This window comes from Stegodyphus dumicola, chromosome 1, assembly GCF_044657685.1.
Source record: "Stegodyphus dumicola isolate Sdum_Otavi_A_Nest chromosome 1, ASM4465768v1".
NCBI lineage: Eukaryota > Metazoa > Arthropoda > Arachnida > Araneae > Eresidae > Stegodyphus > Stegodyphus dumicola.
Window position 1 is genome coordinate 154,748,397 of NC_140768.1, and position 27,550 is coordinate 154,775,946.

The following is a 27,550-nucleotide window of genomic DNA, read 5'->3' on the forward strand; positions in this document are numbered from 1 at the left end:
CTCGGCTTGAATAATCTTAAACTGTAGTAGCAACCCATTTAAGGAAGTACTTACTAGTCTCAACTTTGATGTCTATGTTTTGTTGTTATTGGAAAACATTATCTGCTTCAGAACAGATGGTTTGATTCTCAGATAAACACTACGAACTTTCACACATTCAACGAAACGTTCACTTACGTAGGATCATTACGGAGACAAGATAACTGACAAGAGTAGGTAAGTTTGTAATATTTTTTCTTGATAAGTAAAATATTTTATGATTTTTACATGCCATAATATTCAATAATAAATCAGATTAATAAAAATAAATAAGTCAATATAAGTATCAAAAATGAAAAAGTCAGTATTAAAAATGAATAAGTTAATTGAAGCAGTAAGTAAAAGCTCATAAAAAGAAAAATAGAAGCACAGAAAATACGTTAGTTATTATTTAACTAGATTACTACGCTAGTTATTATTTAACTAGATTATATACGCTAGTTACTATTCGGTTTCGAGGCCGTAAAAAAAACTGCAGCGAAAATGTATGCGCAAAATCGCCAAATCTACCAAATGCACCAATTTAACAGCGCGCTAAATCTAGCCTACGCGCTGATTTCAGATTGCGTAAGTTTATATAGTTCTATATTTCTTAAGAGCCATTGAAATACTAGTTTAATTTTTAAATACTTTTTTTTTATTTTAAATGCTTTTTTGATATCCTATGGATTTAACACTTTGGGAATTGCCCGTGACGAAAAGTCGACAATAGAATTTTGGGTAAAGTGCAGAATCACACACTGCTTGTTGCGTTTTTAAGAATTGCACATACTCGGTATCCGTGTGCACATCGACCTATTTTCACTTAAAAAAAAATCCTAGAATTGCACAAAAATGGCACTGCGCACACCCTTGACTTTATTTAGGTACACACCGAACTATTTTCACTTAAAAAGTAAAAGAAAATTTACAAAAATCCAATTGTTTTTACCCTTGTAAAAAGCGGCAAACAAATAAGTGCGCAATTCTGCAGTTTACCTAGAATATTTTCAAAGAAAAGGCATCGTTTATTATAGAAAATTACGTTTGAACAACCAACGAGGTGAAATTATGCTTTAGCGATACGTCGGTAGCTGAATAGCGATTAGCGATGCAGGCATCCATTCAGTCATATTTAGCAATTTTTATATAAATTATAATAATGATCTGAAATAGTTATTACTTCCTTGTACGAAGTAAAGAGGAAGTATTGTAATCGCGAAAAGTTTCAGGCAGCATATTTCAACGAAAATATACATTTTGACCGCTATCGACTGCAATTTAACGATGTTTTCGCGTGATATCTGTACGTAAGAACAGAATAAAAGACTCGTTTCCTCCAAAAAAATTATAAAACTGCTTTAAAATGAATTCTGAAGAGAATTTTTCGTGGCGTCTGTACGAACGTATGTACGTATATCGTATAACTCAAAAGCGAGTAGCCTCAGAACGTTGAAATTTTGTATATAGGACTCCTATAACATGTAGATGTGCACCTCGTATTTTGGTTTCAATCGGCCGCGCCAAACGTATATAAATATATTTATAAATATATCCACTCTGCTATCCGACTCAGTGATCTCAGTTTCTTTACTCTTATATGTTTGTAAATTGTACATTTTTTGCTTTAAAAATGATTGAATTATGTTGTTCTTATCTTCCGGTTAAGGTTTTTATGCCTTTAGTAAATCTTTATGCAATATTTTTAGAATTATCAACAATTTTAAAGTTGTTTAAGTGCGGCTAAGCCTAATAATTTTCTTGATGGTGAGGTATCGCTTTCATTTATTATTGCGAATTAAATCATTCTTAATCCTTTCTGGAATTTTTTCGAGGAAATAAGTGTTTAAGATTTACTTCGTAATTTTTAATACAGATATTTTGAGTTTTTATGTATTTTTGCCTTGTCGCGAAGTGAGAACTGAATTAATTGAATGAGAAATACTCAATCGTGTGCGGAAAACCCGTTTCTTTTTTTTTGTTTGCTTAATTTCTTTTATACATCGTTCTAGCTTTATTGTAGTATTTGAATAGAACATGTGGCAACGATTAGATAATTCTTTAAATGATGTAAATTTTGTGCATTCTGAGTTATAATATGAACGAAATATAATACTGTTAAGTGGACCTAGCGCCAGAATGTCGCTATGATTAACAAATAGAAGGAATTTTAAAGAATGCATTTATTCTATGCGCTGTCGGCGAAGTAGATTTAATTCAATCCAATACGCTTAAGTGAAATGCAAGAAAAAATGCGTATAATTTAATATTCCGTACAAGGAAGTCATGTGGTGTACACATCAGATTATTTACTCTTATGCTTCCATTCAGTCATGTTTAGCGTGTTTCATATAAATTATAATAATAAAAAAGTTTTACATGAAATTAACCTTTCATCTAAATTAAAACATCAATCTTAAATAGTTATTTACTATTATACTTCCTTTCTTGCCGCAATTATTAGGGTTGCCGCAGTTATTTTTGGCAGCATTGGCATCAAAAATAGTTTGGCGATTTTTTACGGCCCTCGAAAGCGAATAGTACTTATTTTCTTGCGGCAGGCTTCACTGCTGTAAAGAAGTACTTAAGCATTCAACTAAAGTTTTGCTTGAGAAATCTTGATGGAAGAAATTAGAATTGATTTAAATTATACCTAAATCCTGAACACAGTTCAATCTACTAATCACAGACAGCGATAATATGAAAATTACGAACTATCTAAAAGCTAATTTTGGGCAAACGTTTGGGTAGCTTTTATTTAGACTTAGGTTACTTGATAAAAATATTAAAATATTTGTATACACACGCAGTCAGTTATTAGCGTAAAAAATAATATTAATTCTTTTTAAGGCATATATTACTAAAATGATTTATTTACATTCCTCAAATTTATGAAAATATAAGATATCGAACTTACTATTACAGTAAATTTTCTATCTTCCTTAATAAAAGCTAGAATCAAGGATCAACTACACTTTTTTTTTTTTTTTTTTTTTTGTGTGTGTGTGTACGAGGTAAAGGAAGGTATCGTAATCACGAAAAATTTCGAGTATCATATTTCGACGAAAATATCTATTTTGACCTCTATCGAATGCAATTTAACCATATTTTTGAGTAACATCTGTAAGTACGTACAGAAAAAAAATGTCTTTTTCTTCCCAAACGGATTAAAAAATTGATTCAAAATGGATTCAGAAGGGATTTTTACTTAATGTCTGATTTTTTTGTGCCATACATTACGTATGTATGTAAATATCTCGCGTAGTTATGCACGTACCTAGTATAAATAGCAACTGCGTAATCTTTCGTCTCTTTCACCTGCTTGCTGAGAGTTTTTCGCTCAGCTTCTGATAGCTATTCGCTTTTATCTAAAATTATGGGGAGCGTTTAACACTCCTAATCTTCTACCAGTTATGAAGATATGTGCTAAGAAATTCGTCATCCAAAACTAAATGATATTTAACTATCAAGCTGGTCGTGCTTCTTCTAAAATTCCATCGGATCATTCCACTATGAGGCAATTTCCAGTCATCTACGAAGCAGTATTTTCGACCATGACAAGAAGGTGAATTGTTTTTATCTCCCGCCAAAAGTACAACATTCTACAGAGTCCAAAAGGATAGAAATCCTGTGTGTCCAAATTCCAATGGAAAAGTCATCGGAGTGTCTGCAAATCTTCGATGGTAATGGAAATTCATAATGGATATCGAGTATCTGCAAGTTCAAAAATCTAAAAGATAAAAATAAAGTACAACATCACGGTGCCCTTGAAGGAGAGAAGAACAAGTATTTAGAATCAAGGTCATTTGATCAGTGCCGGAGCGTAGTGAAAATATGGTTAATATGTCTTGTTCTCTTCAAATATTCGCAATGTTTATGCATTTCCGATAATGGCGTAAAAGTAAATTAAACATCCAACGTGCTTTGAAAGTCAACAACCCTTTTCAGTGAAGTGTGAAATACGATCTAGTGTTATACACTTGCGTATTACTCCATTTCAGGGGACAGTTGGCAATGATTATAGTTTTTTCGCCAAATTAAACAACAAACATAAAGTAAGGAAAATCCGAAATCTAGATCCAAATAAATTACTTATTTATTGAGGAGGCATAAAATTTTAGTAGTTTCCAACATCGGAAAAAAAAATATAATCTTTTATGAATTCGTTGACGCATAAACTCAAGAGTTCGAGGTGTTGTCGAGTTGTGCCTCAATGCCGTTTTTGCGCCATTTTGTGCTTCCCCACAGACGCTTTACCATTCGGTCTGACATCCACTGTCTGTATCAACAAAGTAAAATTTGTGGTTCACAGTGAGATATTCAAAACCGGCATCTCGCTGATCATTCGATTCATGTAAATGCCTTCCAAGAACACATGACAACAACTGTCCCTTTCATAACATTTTCCTTAATGACAACCAATAAAGTTGTCGCCGATCGATCAGGAACTGCAAATAAAAAACATCCATTGGAGTCTGCACGATCTACCGCAAACCCACTGTTTTGGAATTTTGACAACCTTGCGGCTTCTACCGATTTTCACTAATGGCTGGCTGTTAAACCGCTGTGCAAACCTCTTGCATGCAACTGTTCCAATCAACAGCCGTGTTATGGTTCATCTTAAGTTATAATTCGAAAAATTGAATTGATGTCATCTCCTTACACCAGAAATATATGAACCTCCAAATTGTGAGGACAGATATGTTGGAAGTTTCAAACCATATTTGCTTTAGCATCCTGTTCTCTCAATGCAAGATCCTTTCCTGCAACCTAATTTCACGGCGTTTTGTTCAAAACTCAATTTAATTTCATGATATTTCGAGCACAACTGTTTATTTTTGATTAAGCTCTTGTTTGAAATAATCAATTGCAGACTTTTTATCCATTTCTTTAAATAATTTTTATTTCTTGCGAAAACGAAATTGAACTCGTGAATTATGTGACGACTCGTTAATTAAACTCGTTAATTGTGTGGTGTTAGGCTTACCACAATTAACTAAGCATCACTGGCATCAATAATAGTTTGGCGATTTTTGACGGTCCACGGAAACGGAGTTGTACTTATACTTGTTTCCAAATTTAAATCAAAGACGAAAGGTTGTCAAAGGACACGTGATGTTTATGAAAACACACTAACTGATTCACAAATTTTTGAATTTTTTTCTAGTATTCTGCAGACAGCAGAGAAAAACTGAAAAATGGGACAGACTTTCAAGGTGATATTTTCCACGCTTGCGATCCTTTCTCTGTCTTATGTTTCTAAATGCCAGAAACCCAGTGAACGGCATAGTGGTCATAGCCATCATTTGCCCAAAAAGGATGGTTCAAAAAATGTTCTCAAAGATAGAGAATTTGTTCGTGATTACGAGTAAGAAAGATTTTTATTTTTAGAACTCTCTCTTCACAATACACGTTTTTAACTTCCTGTAGATGGAAAAGTATAATCTTTTGCAATACGTTGTCATTATGATATATTATATGCAGTGATATTATAACTTCATGTCATCCAATTTGATTTCGACGCAAAACTAGAACATATTTCATGTATTTTCAATACTTTAAATAAATATTACCACAACAGTACTTTTAACATGCTGTCTTATTCGCACAAGACCGTCCGAGTAAAGACATTGAAATTCGTTTCGTAATATTTATCACTGAATTTTCCTAAATTATAGATGGTGTTAATTATTAAATATGTCATATTCTGCTACGATGCTAACAGAGGAAAAATAAGAAAAATCTTAAAGTCAATTCGCAGTTCAAAGGCAAATCCTGAAGAATTTGAATTTACAAATCTGAAGCTTTCAGACTATTTACATTATGACAAAAACACGCAAGTCTGTCTAAGGAAATTGATGCTTTTGTTGAGAACTTTCTAATAGAAACTGGTTCATATTCCCGTCACATACGAGAAAATCCACCTATTTTTCACATTTAACTTAATTAACACAATTTGAAAGAGTTAATTTCACTAACTTCATTGAGTTATAAGGTATTTCTCCCTCCTTTTTAACGAGCCTTCGTAGTGTAGTGGTCCGCACACTCAGCGCGTAATTGAGAGGTCTGTTTTGAGGTCGCTGGTTAGACTGTATACTAAAGACAACTTTACAACAACAACAACCAGTTTTATTTCGTGGACTGTAACATAACTAAAAGTCTAAATCGAAAATGATAAATTCCCGCCATGCGGGATCAAAACATGTATGCTACGCTCCATGTTGCAATATCTATGATATGCAAACTAAATCTAAGCATACAATTCAATATCAAATGCTAACAATTCAGCTATTAATTTTTAAGCAATAATACAGACTTAAAGTTAGTAAATCATTTACAGAATGAAATAAACAATTCAGAAAATTCCATAAAGTTTGAACATTTGCAAATTTTTCAATAATATATTAACATTTCAAACAGTAAATATTCAAAATTTTTCATCAAAATTACCAAAATATAAGTATAATAAAGAACAATGTAATATTTTTATTAACAATGAAACTTAATCCTTGAAGTTATCCTCAATAGGCAATAAACAAATTTTTGATATTTGCCTTTTAATTGGACCAAACCATGTGTTAATGACTGCTACTCGTATCTTACCATCTTTACCAGGAATTGTCTGATCAATTCCTCCTAGTAACCATTTAAATGGAGGTAAATGATCATCTTTAATAACAACCATTGTATTTTTCTTTATATTGTGCTTTGAAAAATATCATTTCTTCCGTTGTTGCAAGTGATTAAGATAGTCAGTTATCCATCGTTTCCATATAATCTGTATCATTTTAGTTAATTTTTGCCATCTTGACAATCTGCTTTCTGACAAGTCCAAAATTTGAGGTTCTACAATTGAGTTTATGGGTCTGCCTATTAAAAAGTGACCTGGCGTCAAGGGTTCGTAATCTGAAGGTTCAGACGATAAAGGAGAAAGAGGTCTCGAATTTAGTATTCCTTCAATTTGATCAATTATGGTTAAAAATTCCAAAATTGGGGGCACGAGGAGGAACAAATTTCGAAGAGATATTTTCAGATGCCAAATACTTACCCAAAACTTCATCAGGGACAGTAACTAAAGAAGCAAGTTTCTTTAACTCTTTGTGAGCTCCTACAAAATTAGTTGCATTGTCACTAAACAGACATGAGCTTTTACCTCTACGCGAAAATTCGTTTTAAACATGCACTAAAGGCTTCAGATGTTAAGTCAGATACTATTTTTAAATGAATCGCTTTTGTAACTAAGCAAACAAAGATTGCTATATAAACTTTATGTAAACTACCTTTCCTTTGATTTCTATATTTGATTAGAAAAGGGCCTGCAAAATCTATCCCTGTGTTATGAAAGGTTAGATTTGGATTTACACGTTCAGGAGATAAATCGGCCATTAATTGATCTGAAATGATAGGTTTATGACGAAAACAAATTAAGCATTCGTGAACTGTTTTTCTAGCTAAGTCCTTGCCACCAATGGGCCAAAACCTTTCCCTAACAAAATGTAACAATGCTTGAGGACCAGCATGAAAATTTTTTAAATGATAAGGAATAAATATTAGCTTGGTAAGCTTATGATTTTTTGGCAATAAAATTTGATGTTTAGACTCATAATTAATTGTGGCATGAGTTAAGAGACCGCCCACATTAGGTGATTAGCAGATGAAGGTAATTAGACCTAAGATTCTAATTAGTTTAACATAGTTATTTGTTAATTCAAAAAAGGTATTCCAAAACAAGTTTAAATTGCAGTTCAAATTAACGTCTAAAGGTTTTTTAAGTTCATCCTGATAAGAAGGAGAATCTATGAGAGTTTTGTCAAGTTCAAATAAAGAAGCATCTATAAGTTCTTTCTGTTCAGGACCATTCCACCACAAGGAAGATGTCACAAGTTCATGAGGATAAGCACCACGAGAAATCAGATCTGCCGGATTATTTGCTGATGATAAGTGCTTCCAGTGTCGCGGTTCCACTAGTCTTTAGATAACTAAGAATCCCATTCACATAAATCATTACTATTTAATGACATTTCAAATTGCTTACGTGATTCCTTGTCTATTTTATTGAGAATAATATTAATCAGCAAAGCTTCGCTTAATTTATCCATATTTAATTCCATAACTTTTAATTCTCTTAAATGTTTCTGAACTTTATCAATTAATGAGCGTAAATCTTTAGGATTTTCATGAACTATTTTTTCAATAGAAAGTAATTCATTGATATGAGAATTTACAACCAGTCTCTTATTATCATATCTTTCTTCGAGTGCCTTAAATAAGGAAGAAAATGTATCATCTATTGTTTGTATCTGCTTTACCAATTAAACAAGATTGTAAATAAAACAATTTCTGAGAATCTGTTAATTGTCTATTAGATGAAATTAAAGCTACAAATTGGTTTTTAAATAAATTCCAGTCTTCGAAATTACCAGAAAATTTAGGTAATATTATTTCAGGCAATTTATAATTCAATGAATTACTTCTTGTTTCTGGGATACTATTATTTGCATACTCATTATTTGCATTCTTACTACATAATGAAGTATAAAGACATTTCAGGCTTATCTCACATTGGTAATATCCATCTCGATTTCTTCAAAGGTTGCTTCGATGTCTGATATTTCTTCATCATTGCACACCTTGTAATAATCCAAGCGAAGTTCATCAATTTGTTTATTTAACTTGTGCACTTTTTCTTGCAATACTTCTATTTGTTCGAAACCAAAATCATCACTTTTTCCACTGACAGACGACTTTAATTTGGTTATTTGCGCTTTAATACAGCCACGTTTTCTGTTCAACGTAGTTTCTGTTCAACGTAGTTTGACCATTCGCGTCCTCTTCGGTTTTATTAGCCGAGATATTAATTAAAAACTAATTATCCCCTACGTTTTCCACTTTCTTTCTTGGGTTTTCCGTATTAGAGGGATTTGGCTACGTGCCAAATTCTTTTTTCTCGAATAACAACGGAACGGCGCTGAGTTGAAATTCGTGACGCGTATCCTCGAATTCCAAAAAATTCTCCGTATCCATCGATACCGTTCTCCTCTTCGTACGACTTTAATCGGTTGAGATATTAATTAAAAACTGCGGAAACGTTAATTTCCGCACTTATTTTTCCGAGTGGCAACAATAAACTATCGGCGACACACACTTTGGCCGCTTATATATATAAAGATGTTTATATATTGTATGTTTACAGTTAAAATAATACTTTAAAGTAATGGTTGGCTTTTAATAAGTAACATTAATGAAAAGTTAGAATCTCCCTTCATACTAATAACATCCAAGTCACTTACTGCATAAAATGTATTTTGGAAGGATGTATAGAAATATTTTTATACATCCTTCCAAAATACATTTCTTATTCTTCATTAGCCATTTTTTTATTCTAATTAACTTCGGCCGATCGCGACCAATGTTTTGAGGTCGCTGGTTAGACTGTATACTAAAGACAACTTTACAACAACAACAACCAATTTTATTTCGTGGACTGTAACATAACTAAAAATCTAAATCGAAAATGATAAATTCCCGACCATACGGGATCAAAACATGCATGCTACGCTAGGAGTTCGAATCTTAACTAACTGAAGTTGCGCAGAAACAATGCGCTGTACATAACTTTTATTGCCGCGTAGGAGGCAACAAGGTCCACGGTTCGATTCCCGGCGAAGGTGTTACTAATTTTTCATCTTTTCTGCTTTCAAATTACCTACTGTCTCTACAGAGTTGTAGATCTATACTACCTCGAACAGATTTATACTGCATTGAAAAAAATGTATATGTACAAGTTCTGTATTTAAATGACAAATTGTCCCAAATCAGCTGACTTCATTCTTCGCCTAACTGGCGTGAGCTGAAATCAGCTCATCAAATTTAAATACTGCTAACGTCTTGGGGCTTACCCTGTCAGCTTATGTGTAAAATAGCAGCACTGCTAACATGCCTATTGAACCCTGATGTTCCAAGGGAAAACCCACGAAAGCTAGGGTTTGAACATGGGTCGAATTAGCATAGGGGTTGCCAACCATGGGGAATTCCTTCTTAGAAAGGAATTACATAATATCAGGGGACTACGATTAGCTTTTTACACTACCCGATATTGAAAATGCAACACCAAGAAGGAGTGGTTCGAAAATTATGCAAATTTCAAGGAAGACGCATGTTAACGAGTTTTGCGAATGATGGGAAATGCGCAGTTCCTCACCGTAAGTTGAAGAAGATATAAGGGCAGAAACCCACAGAATATTCAATTTTCGTGCCGTTATTTCTGCTAGGGAAATCATCGTAGAAAATTTGTTCTTGTCACAGAGGACGCTTGTAATAGCAGAGAATGCCACGCCGTCCTCAACAGGGACAGAAGATTTTACGAGAGACATGGTGATCGGACTGAGAAGGGCAGGTTGGTCCCCAGGGCAAATCTCAGTTGACACACACCTGGATGCGTCCACAGTCAACACCTTCTTAAACACAAAAAGGATTGTTTTTCCTAATGATCTAGATAGATATTATTTTTCTTTTCTTTTTACTTTATATATATATAAAGATATGTATTTTCAATTCATTCGCGGATATAATATTGGAAACATATTCATATGCACAAAATACATTATACATTATTAATTTTTATGCTCTTATATTGTACTAGAAAGCCCGGCGGTCATACGAAATGACTGCTGTTCTAGATATTATATTTTGTAATTAAAATGACTTGGGCAAAGGTGTCTGCTAATTCAAACTGAATTATCCAGAGCAGGCGGCGAGGACGCCCCTTTGGTTATTGCCTCACGGGGTTTCCCCCTTCTACTTGCTTAATTGCTTAAAGTAGAGTACAATGAAGGAAACCACTGGCGGTACATTTCTTAAGAGCCCACCGCTAGCTCAATCAATAAAGGTGAGTTAAATAATGAAATGTTAATCCACATGTCAAAGATCTCTTTGTACACAACATTTCTTGTGTAGATCTTTCCATCATTTATAAGCTCGCCTTGCAGAGGACCAACCAATATTTTTAATTTTACGTCCGTTCTTTCACGAACTCTTGAACAGGCAACATAAAGTTGACCGTGTCCAAATGCAAGCTCAGGTAAAAAAATGCCAACACGCTTAAGCTTTTAACCCTGAGACTTATTGGTGGTCATAGCAAAGTCAAGTTTTATAGGAAGTTGTTTACGTCTCAATTGAAACGGCAACCCTGTGCCGTGGCAACTTCACCCCATTGGCTAGTACATTTACGCAAGCAACCAATAAACTGTCAGCGACAAACAGACACTTAAGCCACATATATATCATCTCCTCCGAAGCGGCTGGCTCTCGGGCTTAGCGAAGCACACCGTTGGATTCCGCAAGTCCGTGGCACGCCATTTTGACCATTCGCGTACTCTTCGGTTTTATTAGCCGAGATATTAATTAAAAATAATTATTCCCTACGTTTTCCACTTTCTTTCTTGGATTTTCCGCATTAGAGGGATTTGGCTACGTGCCAAATTCTTTTTTCTCGAATAACAACGGAACGGCGCTGAGTTGAAATTCGCGACGCGTATCCTCGAATTCCAAAAAATTCTCCGTATCCATCGATACCGTTCTCCTCTTCGTACGACTTTAATCGGTTGAGATATTAATTAAAAACTGCGGAAACGTTAATTTCCGCACTTATTTTTCCGAGTGGCAACAATAAACTATCGGCGACACACACTTTGGCCGCTTATATATATAATGATGTTTATATATTGTATGTTTACAGTTAAAATAATACTTTAAAGTAATGGTTGGCTTTTAATAAGTAACATTAATGAAAAGTTAGAATCTCCCTTCATACTAATAACATCCAAGTCACTTACTGCATAAAATGTATTTTGGAAGGATGTATAGAAATATTTTTAAGGATATTAGAAGTTTTTAAGTTTTAGCAGGGTAGATTTATGAGCACAAAAATTTCCAATAAGAAACTACCTCTATATACACATATATACACAAATTGTATTACAGTTCTTTCTTATTTTAGTAAATAGCAAGGTGTTAGCCGAGGTTTCCAATCCTCGTTACCAGAGTGTACGTATAGAGCCTAATTAAGTCAGGAAAAGTGCTATGTCATAATAGGATACCGGACGTTCCTTGCATTAACACTCCATCCTTCTCTCCTCCCGTAATGAAATTCAAAGTTTTTTTTTTTTTCCTTCTGCTCTCATTTTACCAAGTATTTTAATAACATTCTCGAAATGTGCTTATTTTTGTTACATTCAAATTGTAGATTTTTCATATAAATTAGCATTAAGTACAAATAGCTGCTCATTTTTCCTTCTCTCTTCAGCGGCTGTATATGAAATAACTTTATATTTAACAAATATTTGGGGAAAAACACTGAAAATTGAGGGAACATCATTTCCTTTCAATCGTACTTGTTTTAATGTTACTTCGATTTTCTCCACCCCCTTTTTTTTTATCGTATTTCGCAGAAACATGTTGAAATCTTTCTCATGGAAATGTAATTCACAGACCTAAATCTGGCAAATGTAAAAATAGACCTGATTAAATTAATTTTATAAAGTAATAAAAGTAAGATTTCCTGTAATGCAATTAAATTTTTAACAAAACAGGTCGTCAAAATTGAGCATCAGCATCAAGTAAATATCAAGCATATGTGTCTTTATTTCACAATCGGGGGGGGGGGAGGAATCTTAGTGGCATAAGGTTTAATAATATTTCAATTTTCATGCATTGGGAATTTCATTTCTTATTTTATGCAAAACTATGCACTTTATATTACAATTAAAAAAAATAAGCATATTTATTCCCTTCACAGTCTCTTTACAAAAACTTATAGTACCAAAATATATTAAATTAAATACTTTCGTTTTCTGCTATATACGTATGAAGTTAAAAGTTCCAAGTTATAAAATTAATCAAAAAGTAATAAAATGGAGATTTTAAAAATTACGTGAATATTTAGCATACAATTCGATGCATAATTATTAACCATACAATTCGATACATAATTATACTAAACGATACGTGATTACTTTACACAATATTATACACAATGGTACATTGAAACGAAATTCCTTAATATTAACGTATCCATTCTTTTAAATAAATACAGAAGCAAATACCTTAATAAATTTAAATTCCAAGTTAGGCTTAACTTACCCTAGAATACTTCGATATGGTAAAATTTTCTCCCGGTATACATCTTGTTGCTTAGGAAATGTATATACTGACACGTTAGGGACAATTCGGCAGCAACTGTGGAACGTCCCACCGCGCGACAACGCTGCATCATGGCATGGATTTTAAGCTAGCTTTATTATGGAGAGATATTAGATAAAATTGGAAAAATTAGTAAATTTTTTTTCTGTGCTGCTAACGTAGTCATAAAAATCGTTATAATTTGTATTATAAAAACATAAGGAGTGGGTTAATTTTTAATGAATGTTTTGGAATAGATCTAATGTTTTCGAAATAGTATGATTTTTGATAGATCAAAATCGATGATTAACAGCTCCTGAACATAAATCACATTTTGAAAAGTAGAAAAAGGATTCGATATTTCTAAATGAAAGATTAGGAACACTGTTCTCCTAATCTTTTCCGTGGATTTCATTTTTTGGTAACTAATTAGTCTATTAAACATAATATTTTGACATATTTAAGTGTAAAATAAATTTTAAATTGATATTTGATTAAAAAGTGTAGGTTTAAAGTTACTACATTATAACAAATGGCAATACTAAACTGTTAGTCTTAAGTATAGTGCAATGCAATGTCCCAGCATTAAATTTAATAAAAGTTAATTTAATAATTTTTATAAAGTGATATCGGTGAAGGTAAAATAAATGGAAAGTGAGTGTTGATTTAAAAACCACAGACTGAAATTAATTGCAGTGTAAAACTAAATTTATTGATTGGTGCCTTCTTTCAGACATATTAAAGAGGATGTTCAGGAGCTATACAACAAGGATTTTGCAGATAAACTGCAAGATATAGAAATGGAAATATTTTATTTTCAGTAAGTTATTTTTGCTATTCTAATATTTGAAGCAATAAATCTGGCTATCTTACATTAGATTATCTTACATTTATTGCTTCAATTTCAAAATTTCGTCTCTTATTTTAGTATTTGTTTCATTGCAAATAGAATGTTATGAAACTGTTTTTCTGTTTTCTTATTTACAAAATTATATACTTTAATGCCGCAGTAGTATAATTTTTTCCATTGCTAGTCGCTTGTGATATTTCAGTGAAAAATGTAAATCAAAATTTTTTACCTTTTAACATAAAGCATATAATCCAAAGAATTAAAATTGTTAGTGAAATTATAAAACATAGTTGAAAAGACCTAATTAAAACAATGTTTTATAATTTTCAACTATGTTTAATGTTTGTTCTCAACTGTGTTTTATAATTTCACTAACATTTTAAATTTTTTGGATTGTATGCCTTATGTTTAAATGTAAGAAATTTTGATTTAAATTTTCACTGAAATATTTTATTATTTCACTTCTGTTTTCAATTCTTTAAATAAAATAAAATTCTCTTTACTTAAGGTACAGGATTCTAATTAGAATTTACTCTGTTTTTTCCTTGCTTTGGGGATTGGATTGGATTGGATTATTCAATTATGGCAAAGCACACGAGGGCTATCTGCCTAAAGGAAGGGATGCCTTCGTGAAGGACTTTCTAAGGGAAACTGGCTCGTATATACGTTACACAAAAGAGGGAAACCACGAAAACGCCCATGCAACCAGCCCGTTCGCGGGATTCGAACCTCGGACCTAACTACCAGTGTTCAGCGTGTTTGCCGCTTGGCCGCTGGGGGGGTCCTTGCTTTGGGGAAGGAACAGAATTTTCGGGTGAACTATTTTAATTAAAATATATTGAAGTGGTTCATCGGCTGATTCTGGATACAGAAAAGCAAGGATTTTTGTAGAAGAGCGATTTCAGTTATCTTCAATGTTCCTCCTCCAACGAAATGGCATTAAATTGACTGAATTTCTCTTCTGTTTTGTTTATTTAAATTTCATAAAATTTTTTAAATGGGGTTTATCTTGATTAAAAAGTTTTTTTTTTTAACATTTTAAAATTTTTTGTTGCATTTATTGGATTATTTGAAATTTATTAATTATCAGTTTCAATTTTTGATCTTTGTGAAATATTAGTTCTAAATTTCTTACTTTATGTCTTTAATGATAATTTTTCAGCAAACCAAAAATTGTGCGAAAACACTAGGCATGTTTATATTTTGTTTAAAAAAATTTTTTTTCTTATTATACATCTAAAGAAAGAAATTTAGAACCAATTTTTCACAAAGGCTAAAAATTGAAATTCAAATGAACTTCATAAAATCCTATAAATGTAGAATAAGAATATTTTAAAATGTAAAAATTAAAATAAACCATCACAAGAAAAACCAAAAAATAATATAAAGAAACAAGAAAGAAGAGGTATCCAATCATCTTCGACATAACGTCGCCAGGAGGAGGTTTGTCGAACTTAATTACGCTTCCCCTTCCAAAGCAAAATTCTTATTTTTCTGTATCCAGAATTAGCTGATGAACCAATTCAATGTATTTTTAAAATTATAATAGTTCACCCGAAAATTCTGGTCCTCCTCAAAGCGAAGGAAAATGACAAAAATACAATATAAAACCATTAAAAATATCTTCCAATTTTAAAAAAGATTTTTCTAATATAAAAGAATCTTTAATGCAAATGAAAACTTACCCTTTAAATGTAAAAAACTAAAACCCTGCAGTGAAAAAATCTTTGAAGTTTCAAAATTGTCTTAACACAAAACTTTCCGAGAACCTCTTATCAAACATCAGTTAAAGGAAAATGGCAAAAAGAACAAAATAATTAAAAGCATCTTCCAATTTAAAAAGATTTTATTAATGTAAAATGAATGCTTAAAAAAAATGAAAACTTACCCTTAAAATAGAAAAATTTAAATCATACAGTGAAAAATTCTTTGAAATTTCAAAATTATCTTAACACAAAACTTTGCGAGAACCTCTAATTAAACACCAATATGAAACAATGAAAAAACGGTTAGAAAATATATATAAAAATTACTTTTAATAATTTAAGTTAATATTAGTTCACGAGTCCAGCTAATAATAATAGAGATGAGAAGCTGCGTTTAGAGTATTAAAATTACTTTATTTTCACTTCCTTGTACAAAGTAAAGGAAGTATTATAACCGCGAAAAATTTCGAGTATCATATTTCAAAGAAAATATCCATTTTGACCGCTCTCAAATCCATTTGAAGGACTATTTTGCTTAACATTTATAAGTGCGGACAGAATAAAGGACTCATTTTTCAAAAATTGAATGATGTTCTTATTTTCCGGTTGGGGATGTTATACCTTTAGTTACTCTGCAAATAACTGTTGTGGATTATTAGCAATTTGAATGTGTAAGTCACGCCAGGCGTAACGGAGCTGCTATTTGTTTACATTTGAAACTTAGTAGTATAGTGAATTAAATCAATTGATGCACCAAGTTCAGAGTCTTTTTGCCAAGTACACATTTAGGCTAAAAACCAGTATTTCCAAGTTATGAACTTCTAACTCCAACAATTTTGTAAATGATAAAAGTCAACAACATTTGTCCTAGCAATAGTTACAGTGGAAGTGCAGCAAAAATTAATTAAATGATTCAATAATTTATTTTATTGAGATGAACAGAATTTGTTTCTTTGCATATGCAAGAACATCAAGTCTAAAATTAAGAATAATTTAACCTTATTTTTTTTTTTATACAAATTCAACTTGGTAAAAATGTCATTCTTTAATAGAATCTCAGGAAAAATTCAAAGCCTTACAAAATTCCCCAAAGACTCCTTTTCTCAAGAAGCAAAGTCCCCCTGGGCGATTTTAAGGAAATGTATTTTCGTTTACAGGGACACAAGTATAATATAATCAAATAACATATAAAAAGGTACAAATATAAATATTTACTTATATTTATAATTCGATAAAAAAATTTTTTTCATGAAATTTTTGTTTTTACCCAACTAAAATTCCGTCTGCGCCATTTTGCTGGGGATATATTTTTTCCCAGGCACACAAGCGTAAAATAGTTGCTAAATAATGTGTAAGAAGAAACGTATATGAAATTTTTTATGTCTATAATTCGGAAAACATTTTTATTTTAAATTTTGGTGTTAATTATTCTTAAATTCTGAGAAATTAATTTTTAATCACGGATTCAAAAATTATATCCCTTTTCTCAAGCCATAAAAATTCTCTGCACCATTTTATTTGGAGCACGTATAAAGTAATTAAATAATCTATAAAAAGTATCACGTCCTTTACCCTACACTTCTATTTCGGTAAGTAATTTTGCCCGCTAGATTCCGATTTTAACTACTCTGTATTTTTGTCAATCTAAGCGTTTGATTAAGAATGCTTAAATTATTTATCTATTCCTCAAGAAACATAATTATTGCGCAATTAAATGCTTACAATTCCTTTTCACGTAAACTGTTCTTTATTCTATTAACCAAATTTACGTTTACTATTCTTTCAGTAAAAAGTTATTTATTAGAACAACTTTAGTTTTCAGATATTTTTATTTCCTCATTCAAATACAGCTCAGATTTTAAGATTTGGAATAAAACTAAACTCAGTATATAGCTATTCCATTCATTCTGAATTTGAATTACATTTTCTAATAAGTGTTCAGATATCGGATTTCAGCATTCTTGAACATTTGATTTTAATCCGATGGTCACCTCAGTAATTAGATTAAGATGATGTACAATGCTATTAGGCCTTTATTTGCAGTTAGTTTTTTAGGCTTTGAGAATTTTTTTGACCATTAATTGCTGTTAGAATATTGGAATTGAATAAAATTTTGCCTCGCCATCTGCAGTTTTTTTTAACTATTCTTCTAGAAATAAAATTGCAGCTAATTTTTAAATGATACAATAAAAGTAACATCAGCATAATAAGTAACTTCGAAAGACTTAAATTGTTTAAAGTGCTTTGGTGGAGTATTCATTCTGGAATTACAATATATTTCAGAATGCGACATTTCTCTATGATCTCTTGTTTCGCTTTAGGTCGAAATTATTTATTATTTTGAGATGAAATGAAAATTTTCGAAATTTTATTTCCTATTTTCAAGTTATATAAGAATAAGAGCTATTTTTAAAACTAATTATGACAAAACTTTTCTATTAGGAGAAATGATGATGATGATGATGATGCGTGCATGCATCAAAATGATGCGTTTACGTTTGTCGCTAAATTTTAGGCAACCTTAGAGTTAAACGTCCCCATAAGTTCGCAAAGTAAACAAAGGCAAAATGATAATCTGAAAATGATAAATCCGTAAGTATACGGTTAGACACAAGAACAAAAGCAAGCATTTAGAAATTGAAAATTTTTAACAGACTTTAAAACAAATAAATATATAATTTAAATCAATCGTACTCTCAGTTACGTACTCGTTGTATAGTGATGAGATTATAAAAGCCACAGTTTTTTCCAAATAGGATTTAATATATCTCATTAAAGCACTCTTTACTGCATTTCGCCCATTTTTTTTTACGCGTAACTCTTGTACGAACATCTTTACATTGGTAAAACGGTAAAAACTCTAAGCACAAAATTTATGAACTTAATTTTGCGTAAAAATAAACTAAAATTAAATAAGATTGATAGTACGCGATGCTTTGAAATAAATAAGGTAAAATTAAACAAGATATGATAATTTTTTTTTAATATAATGAACATTTTCAGGCAGTGATTTTCAAAACTATATTTGATTATATGATCATTAAATTATTAACATTAAAGTGGATTAGTTATTTTAATAATTCATAAAATTCGGAGCATAAAATTTTCTGAGCGTAATGAAGGAAAAAAAAGATAAAATAAAATCTAGAAGCACTCAGATTTTATATTATGCCCAAAAGGAACCCTTTTTTAACATTTTCTGTGTTACTTATTTTTATTGAATATCATGTTCTTCGCCCGTAAACCACATACATTTGAAAACAGCATATCTTTAGAATTTCCGCACTGGAGATAAAAATGTTATTTTCCGTACAGTATTACCATTGCTCGCTTCGAACTCGTTGAGTTTGTAAATCAAAAATTCGTTAAAGTTTTACAAAATATGAAATAGATTAAAACAAATTCGACCGTCCAGATGCCCATGTTCGGGTGGAGGATTACATTATTCAAAATTTGCTGACACTAGATACCGTCGTTTTTGTCACAGTGTGAGAAACATACATGTATTCATTCAAATTCTTCATTATATAATTTCTTTAAATATAATATAGGGCGATAATATTTAGTAACAACAATTTGCAAGGAGACACGGACATTTATAGTGAAACGCGCAAAATGCCGCTTCGAGCTAATAAATTAAATTAACAGCAAATAAAAAAAAATCTTATGCAGAACTAAAAATAAATTTAAAAAATAATCACTATAAAATACAAGCAAAATTAATTATTACGGTTAAATACAATTTTAATATTAGAATTAAATGTATAAAAATTAAGGAGTCAAAAGTGTTTATCAGTATGATGTATTACGAAATATAATTTAAATAAAATTCCTTTATAGAAATTGTGTTATAATACTCATCTGTAAGTTTAAAAAAGCAGCACAATTTAGAATTTTAAACAAAACTTTCAAAAATTCGTTTTTAAATATTTTAGTATTTGTTACTTATTTACACCAATAAAAAGCATAAAAATTTCAAGAGAAAATTGCTTGTTTGAAATTTTCTATCAGTTCAGATTTAAAATATTATTTTTTAAAAGAAGTAGTTACAAATTTCCTTACAGCATAGGAAAAGCTAAAAAAATATCCAGTCCTGAAAGCATGCAATACCTCTATAATTATTTGGAACGCTAATTATGCTTGATAAATATGCTAAATTTTTAAAAATCAATCTCAGTTTCAAAAATAAAAATATGGAGAAATTCTAATTTGTGAAATGAGGCGCTACAACCAGCTTTTTCTTGACAATTATACACTCTGCAATAGGCAACCACTGTTAAATTTCTGCAATTCGTCCCTACTCCTCCGGATGTGATCAAGGTGACAGCCGGCAACGGCTCTGACGAGGGAGAAAACCCGTTTGGGTTAGTCTATTTCTTATAAGGTTCATGGGTAGATTCCGATGACGTCAGAGATCACGTGACTTATGCATAGCTAATGTAAACAAACAAGGTAGATGACCTCAGAGATCTTGTGATTTATGTAATAGCTTATGTAAACAAACAAGGTCATTCTTCCTATTCTTCTCTTGCGGTATGCACCTCATTAAATTACAATAGCTTGCAAAAGCTGTAAAATTAGTTAATTGTGTTAAAGATAAAATAAATTTGACTACGCACTGCCAAGAACAAAGAACAAATTGGTAAGTTTCTAATACTTTAACATTAGAATGGTATTATGGCAAAGTTTCTCAGATTTTTTTTCAGAGGTGAGAACCATTTTTATAAATTCGAATGTTTTGCGGACCATCTTCAAAATCGAAAATAATATATTTTTTTGTTACCAGCATACTTATATTTTTTAAAACCCAATTTTTTAAAATCTAAATAATTTTATGTTATGTTAAATAATAAGTTAATAGACGAAACTTTATATTTGTCTTTAATAATTCAAGATCATTAGAGTTTGGATAATCTTTACCTTATTCACTAAAAATTCAATAAATATTTGTTACATTAATGAGATGAATGAGCCTTCTCTTGTTGTATAGCTGCTCTAAGGTGTATGCTTGAAAGAAGAAACACAGTAACAGAGCTTTAAGCCCTCTTTTGTTACTAAGACTAGAGTGGGAAGTCCTTAGACGGGGTAGTTGATCATGAATTTCATAAAATGTCAGTCTTGGGAGGTGATAGGTGGGTGATTCATAAAATGTCAGTCTTGGGAGGTACAATGATAGACGACTGCCATGTGTAATTTCCAAACTTTGAGATTTTCAGCTATAGTGGGGTGTATGCAATTAATTAAAATTTTATTTTTTAAATCTTTTTTTGGAATTTTTTTTGGGGGGAGTGGGGGACTTTAGAGCAGGATTCAAGGAGCACTTGTGGTCTGAGGACTACAGACTGCGAAACTGAGTGAGTCTTTTCTTGAGCATTACAAACCAAAATATAAAGATAGCAGACGAACTGAAACTTGACGAATCTAAAAGTCACATTTTAAGGATAATTCTATAAGGAACCACAGTTCACTACTTTTCATCAAGCTAGCGATAAAATCTTTAGCTTACCGATTTAGACAGGAAATTTTCTCATCATTACTTACTCCAGCATTTCTTATTCCAACCCACGGCTACTGCTTTCAGTGGTTTCATTCTTATGACGTAACACGCTTATGACGCTTATTATCAGGTAGACTTCAATTCAGACAGTATCTGACATGAAACAACCGCCGATTGATCGGCCGACTATCGCTTCTAGTGAACTGCTTAAATCCTTACGCTCTTCTCAAAATCTGCATAACTCTCTGGAGAGAAAGAGCTCATAACTAAGTTCGAAGTTATATAAAATTATGCAAATTGTCACAGCTTATGATCATTTATTTAGTCCCAAGAAATATAGCAAAATGACCAAGGTTCCCTTATAGCTGGTTTGCTAGGTTAATCGATTATCATTCAAATGTAATATTTACTATTTAGTAAGGAATAACTACTAAAAATAGGTTTCTCCTCACTTATGTTTGTAGATTACATGACATGAACGATGATAAACGCCTGGATGGTCTGGAGCTACTTGCTGCCATGAATCATGTCAGAGAAAGAGAGAATGAAATTACTCATAGGGATCTCCAAGATTCGCCTGAAGCTCGTATCGCCCTTCAGACATGGTGGAATGAAAAGTTCGAAGAAGATGCAGGTGAGTCCCGCGAATAATATTTATAGAAATATGAGAATGAGGAAGTGAATAATATAAGCAGTTCCTAATGGCCATTGCACATCAATGATTAATCAAGCACCACACACAAAAATAAAAGTGATTTAAATAATTTTTTGAGGGAAAAATGAGAAAATCGAGAGCATAGAACATATGAAATATTTTGCGAGAAATACATTTTAAGTTTAGTAAAATTAAAGTAAAGCATTTTTTAACGGATGAATAACCCTGCTGTGGTTTAAGTGGTATTATTAAAGTTTGCAGTTTTAATAACAGAAGCATAGTGATACTGACTTTATGTCTAATATCCCATTGTTTGGAAGCCATACCAGTGTTCTGCGCCAATTTATTCCCTCATTAAAGACTAACTCAGTACACTGAATAACTTCGTCTACATATTTAAATATCAAAATTGGCGGAATTTTATCTTCCCAATGACTTTGTCGTTGTTGCTTTTCTAGTGGAGTAGCGAGCATAACTGGTGCATAACTGGACCAAAATAACTTTTTGGCGCCCTGTCGCCCCCCAAACGCTTACAGTAATATAATGCATAGAGTTTACTTGTAATAATGAAATAATGCAAATAATAATAATAAGCTGAATCTGCCTTAAAATACTCGAAAATGCATTAAGAATAGTCACTACCTAACTGCACTTCTACGAAATGCTATGCAGTTTTTCTTGATAACAAACTCTTGTTAGACTTTAAATTTGAGGCAAAAACTGTAGTAAAAAATATCAAGACTAGCATTTTGTTCAATAATGTATCTGTGTTGGTGGAAAAACCAGACGATGATCTAGAATTAATTAAAAGGTATTATTTATTTTACATATTTAAGTAACTGTTTTAAAAAACGTACAATTTTAAAATAATAAAATGTTTAATATATATGTTATAGATTAGTAGATATAATTTATTAATACAATTAATTACTATGTATACATTTTTCTTCCCTTGGATGAAGCAAATTTATCAGTTACTTTATAAGGTATTTCTCCCGCCTTCTTAGCGTTTCTTCGTGGTGTAACGGTCTGCACGCTGGGCGCGTATTTCTGAGTTCCGTGGTTCGATTCCCGGCGAGGGCGTTGCTCATTTTTCATCTTCATCTCTCCGGCTTCGAAGTAACCTAATGACTCTACAGCTTCATCAAAGTTGATCATTTTAAACTTTCTCTTTCCGCATTTAAAAATGTTAGATCACTTAGGCAATCTTGTTTCATCGTTGATTGTAAATATGTCAAAATTAATTTTAATTTGCTGAACGAACTTTCATAGCCAGCATTGACTATTTGATAACGAACGAATAAGGAGTATTTGAAGTGCGACTCTTAGGTTTGAAAAAAAGTTTTCTCCATGCGATATTATAAAGATAAGATATATAATGGTGTTTTAGGTTCAGTTTGTTTTCTGCTGAGGAGTAACATCTTGCAATCACATACCGTGCTCAAAACAATTAGGTGATATTTTGATTTCGGTATGAAACAACCATATAATCGACAACTCTTTTAACAAAAGGAAATAGAAGAGGTATAAAGGATAATTATAACGTTTATAAAGTTGGAAATATTCAAATTTAGTCTGTGACATCGTAAACTATGCTTTTTAGATAAGGAGTGAAAAGCTTCTAGCAGCATTCCTTTTGAAGTAGGAGATTAAAAACAACTGACACGCGTTGAATGTTTTGTAGCAGTGAATACGATGTCTCAGCAAGATGACTTAGTTGAATCGGTAGCCTGGATGGCCATCGGTCGTTTACAAGAGGGTCAAACGCAATCCACTGTAGCGGAAGCGTTAAGAGTTTCTCAAAATGTCATTTCCAGACTATGGAATAGGTTTTTGGGAACTGGAAATATTTGCCGAAGATCGGGTCAAGGTCGGTATTTAATATTTAGGGACAGAATAAACCCCACTATGAACGCCACTTTCTAGCAAAAGCACCTCTAGAGGGTTACTGGTACCAGAGTTTCGACTCAAGCTATTCGAAACCATTTCCACCATGTGGTTTTTATGTTTTCAGGTTTGTGTTTCGTTGACACAGGTCCATCGTGCTGTCGGTAGAAGGTGGGTACAGGAGCATCTCATATGGGGACGAGATGAGAGGAGCAACATGCTTACGGGAGAGTCCAACTACAGTGTACAACCTCACATTAGGTAGATTCTCATCTAGAGAGAGCATCGCACGTAATACTCCTCCATTTGTGCATGAGAGTGCTTTATTTGGCTGAGGCGGAGTGATGATCTTCTCCGATATTTCTGTCAATGGCCGTACCGACCTGCACATTATCAGGAAGAGAGCACTAACGGCTCAGCGATATAAGGAAGAGATCCTCAGACCAATTGTGCTCCTTTACGCTGTAGCAGTCGCGAATGAATTCATTCTCATGGACGATAACGCCAGGCCCCATCCGGCTCAGCTAATGAATAATTTTCGTTTTGACAAAGGAATCCTTCGAATGGCTTGGTCAGTATGTTTCTCAGTTATGAATCCAATAGAACATGTTTGGGACATTCTAGGCAGAAGGGTTGCTAGTCTCTCATAACTTCCAAAAATAATTCAGGAGTTAAAAAGCTGTCTTCTATAGGACTGGGAGAGAATACCCCAGTTTCTCATCGATAACATCGTTCATTCCATGCCTCGTAGGTGAGCGACATTGCTTTTGATCAGGGAAAACATACCTCTTATTGAAACTTATTTGTAACGGAGAAAACACATTTTTGGTTTATTTGTATAATGTGCATAAATTGTACATTTTTTGTTTACTGACACATTTTGTCAAAATAATTTTAATTATTCCTTGTTTATTGCTCCTTTTCCTTTTCTTATATCTTACAACACCTATACATCATATATCATTCACCAAAACATTTCCTCATCCACAGTTATATCCAAAATCCTAATATCCCTAACTGTTTTGAGCAAAATATTTCGACATAGAGTTCTGTTCCATTAAAGTCTGTATTATAAAATTCACTCGATTTTTTACAATTCTTTTCAAGATCATTATGAACATTATTCTTGCTTAATAAATTTTCAACATTCAACAAATATCCGAATTTGGAATTAAGATCACTTAGTCATGTAAATCGTGTACTTATTTCCTTCTGCAGATGATCAGCAACGCTTTTCATAACTCGAGAAATTTCACTTTCTGAGGGCAGGCATATGCCCGTCACGCTCATATGCCAACACGTATTCTGTGTAGGTGATACATATACATTTATCCCCTTGCTCATTATTATGCCAATATCAAAATTTCTTTTTTCTAGACAATTATCAAAATTTATCTCTAGTCAATTCTCCGGGCATTTTTCCTCGTATTCTAACACGGATTGTTGTACTAATACCCGATTTTTCGCAGAGACATTATCTTTTCACAGATCTCATCTCGAACTTCTGCAAGTTCAGTTGCTAATGATTCAAGATGAATCTTTGCTTCTCTAAAATTCATTTTAAGATCTTGTAATTTGAGCTGCACACGATTAATCCTCCTCAAGATTTCAAGCCAGAAATGGAATTGAATTATGAAATTAAAAGTCAGTGTATTTTGTAATAAAATTGCAGCTTCACTTCTGGTGTCAATTGGGCAGAACTGTCGTCTGCTAATTATCCAGTAGTTCTACTAATTTCTTCCAACACTAACCGCTTGTGATCTGGCAATCTATTTTGTTTCAGAGTCAGGTTTAACAGTTGTTTCTAAAGCATTTTTTAATTCCGATTGTAACGTTTGTTAATAATGAAATCTGATCGGAATTTAATTTTTCTAAATTATATCTTCAATTGAGGCTGCATCTTTAGCATGTACTTCAATAAATCTCCAAAAAGATTTTTTGATAGAAACTTTTCTGATGGTAAAATCAATACCCAACATACCTAAAGATTTCCGACATTTGTTCTCGATGAGCGATATCAGGAGTCGAGCCAAATAAAAGTCCATAACATTAGTTTCTTTTGATGTAACTTACCATTTTATTATTGCAGTTTAGTGGCCGAATTAATAATACTTCAAGGTCGAAGGGCTTGTAATATAATAAAAGACTATAATGCGTTGTTTGTTGCTCGTTTTAAAATAACAAGTGTGAGCTGTACCTGCATTTCGTTTAAAATAATAAAAATATTTCACTATTTTAGAAAAATAAAGTGTTCAGAAAAAAAGAAGAAAGAGCGTTTTGCATAGGAAGATATCACGAAAAAAATCTCTTCCGAATCCATTTCAAATGCATTTTAAAATCCGTTTTGAGAAAAAGAGTCCTTTATTCTGCTCCTACGTAGAGATGCTAAGCAAAAAAATAATTCAGATGGGTTCAAGAGAGGTCAAAATGGATATTTTGGTTGAAATATGATACCCGAAATTTTTCGCGATTACATTACTTCTTTTACTTTGTACAAGGAAGTAAAAAATCAAACAAAATTTTTTTTCTTTTTAATAGAAATGATAAAGATATAAAAAAATTCTTTATTTTAAATGTGGCAATGACGAAAATATAAAAAATCTCTTTTTCTAAATGGAAGATGGTGAATATATAAAATAACGAAGGTATCAAACAATTTTTCTTTTTGAAAAACATATTATAATTAAACGTATTTTAGATCTTTTTTCGTGAACAGATATGTTCAGAAAGCGAAGAAACCGATGCTAAAAACACATTTATTAGCCCAAAGGGTGTTAGCCTAAAAGAGTTATTAATTTCGTTTTGGCATTTTGTGTTGGTTCACTATAAATGTCGGTTCACTTTTCAAATTGTTGCCACCAAATATTAGAGCCTTGTGTTATATTTAAAGAAATCCATCCAATTTTAAATAATGTACGTCTAGACCCAAATATAGGCATCTGGAAGCCCGAATTTGGAATTTGATATTTGTTTTATTATCAATTTCATATTTTGTAACACTTTAACGAATTTTTGATTAACAAACTCAACGATTTTAAAGCGAGCAATGGCAATACTGTAAGGTTAAAAAAAATCATTACAGCCATAATACAAAACAAAGGCCGCCGCTGGATGCGGCGACGACGCTGGTTGCGTCTTCTTTCAACTCGTTCACTGCATAAAAAGATCTCACAAAAGGCCTCTCTTTCGTTTTGTTAAACGTCTTGTCGGAAATACCTTCGAATGGGGTAATTTACGACGTCCCTTGTGTCCGGAAACCGCACCAGGGGATTTCCGCACCACCTTTCCTCAAAGTTCTAACTGACAACTAGTCTCTGGACAAACAGAAAGTTCTTCTTTTTAAGCAAATGTTTGACAGAGGTGTGCATATCTTACAATATGCTCATGCGATATTGTTGTTGACTTGAATTTTATGGTGGGAGTGCGAAGAATATGATATTTAATATATAAAGGTAGCACACAAAGCGTTAAAAATGCTCCTTTGGGCGTAATGTAAAATCTGAAAGCTTTCAGACTTAATCTTTTTATTATTAAAAATGTCATTTAACATGTTTGTAAAACTAAGTTTTTATTTCACAGAGTTTATCGACGAAATTTTACGAGAGGAAGACCTGGATCAAGATGGATATCTCAATTACTTTGAATACGTTCTTGGAAGAGAACGAGATAGAGGCATTGTATAAAAAGAATAATATATTTATTTATATAATTATTTTATTTTCTATAGTTTATCAGATAAATATTTCTTAAGAATCAAA

General features: G+C 32.1%; 1 protein-coding gene across 1 annotated transcript; it reads left to right on the top strand.

The window, feature by feature from the left end:
- The first annotated feature begins 80 nt into the window (after window positions 1–80).
- LOC118197153 (multiple coagulation factor deficiency protein 2 homolog) lies at window positions 81–27,550 on the top strand. Its single transcript, XM_035368652.2, has 5 exons — window positions 81–216; window positions 5,186–5,386; window positions 13,931–14,017; window positions 21,715–21,884; window positions 27,372–27,550. The coding sequence occupies exons 2-5, from the start codon at window positions 5,217–5,219 to the stop codon at window positions 27,473–27,475; spliced, it is 531 nt and encodes a 176-aa protein (XP_035224543.1). The 5' UTR covers window positions 81–216; window positions 5,186–5,216; the 3' UTR covers window positions 27,476–27,550.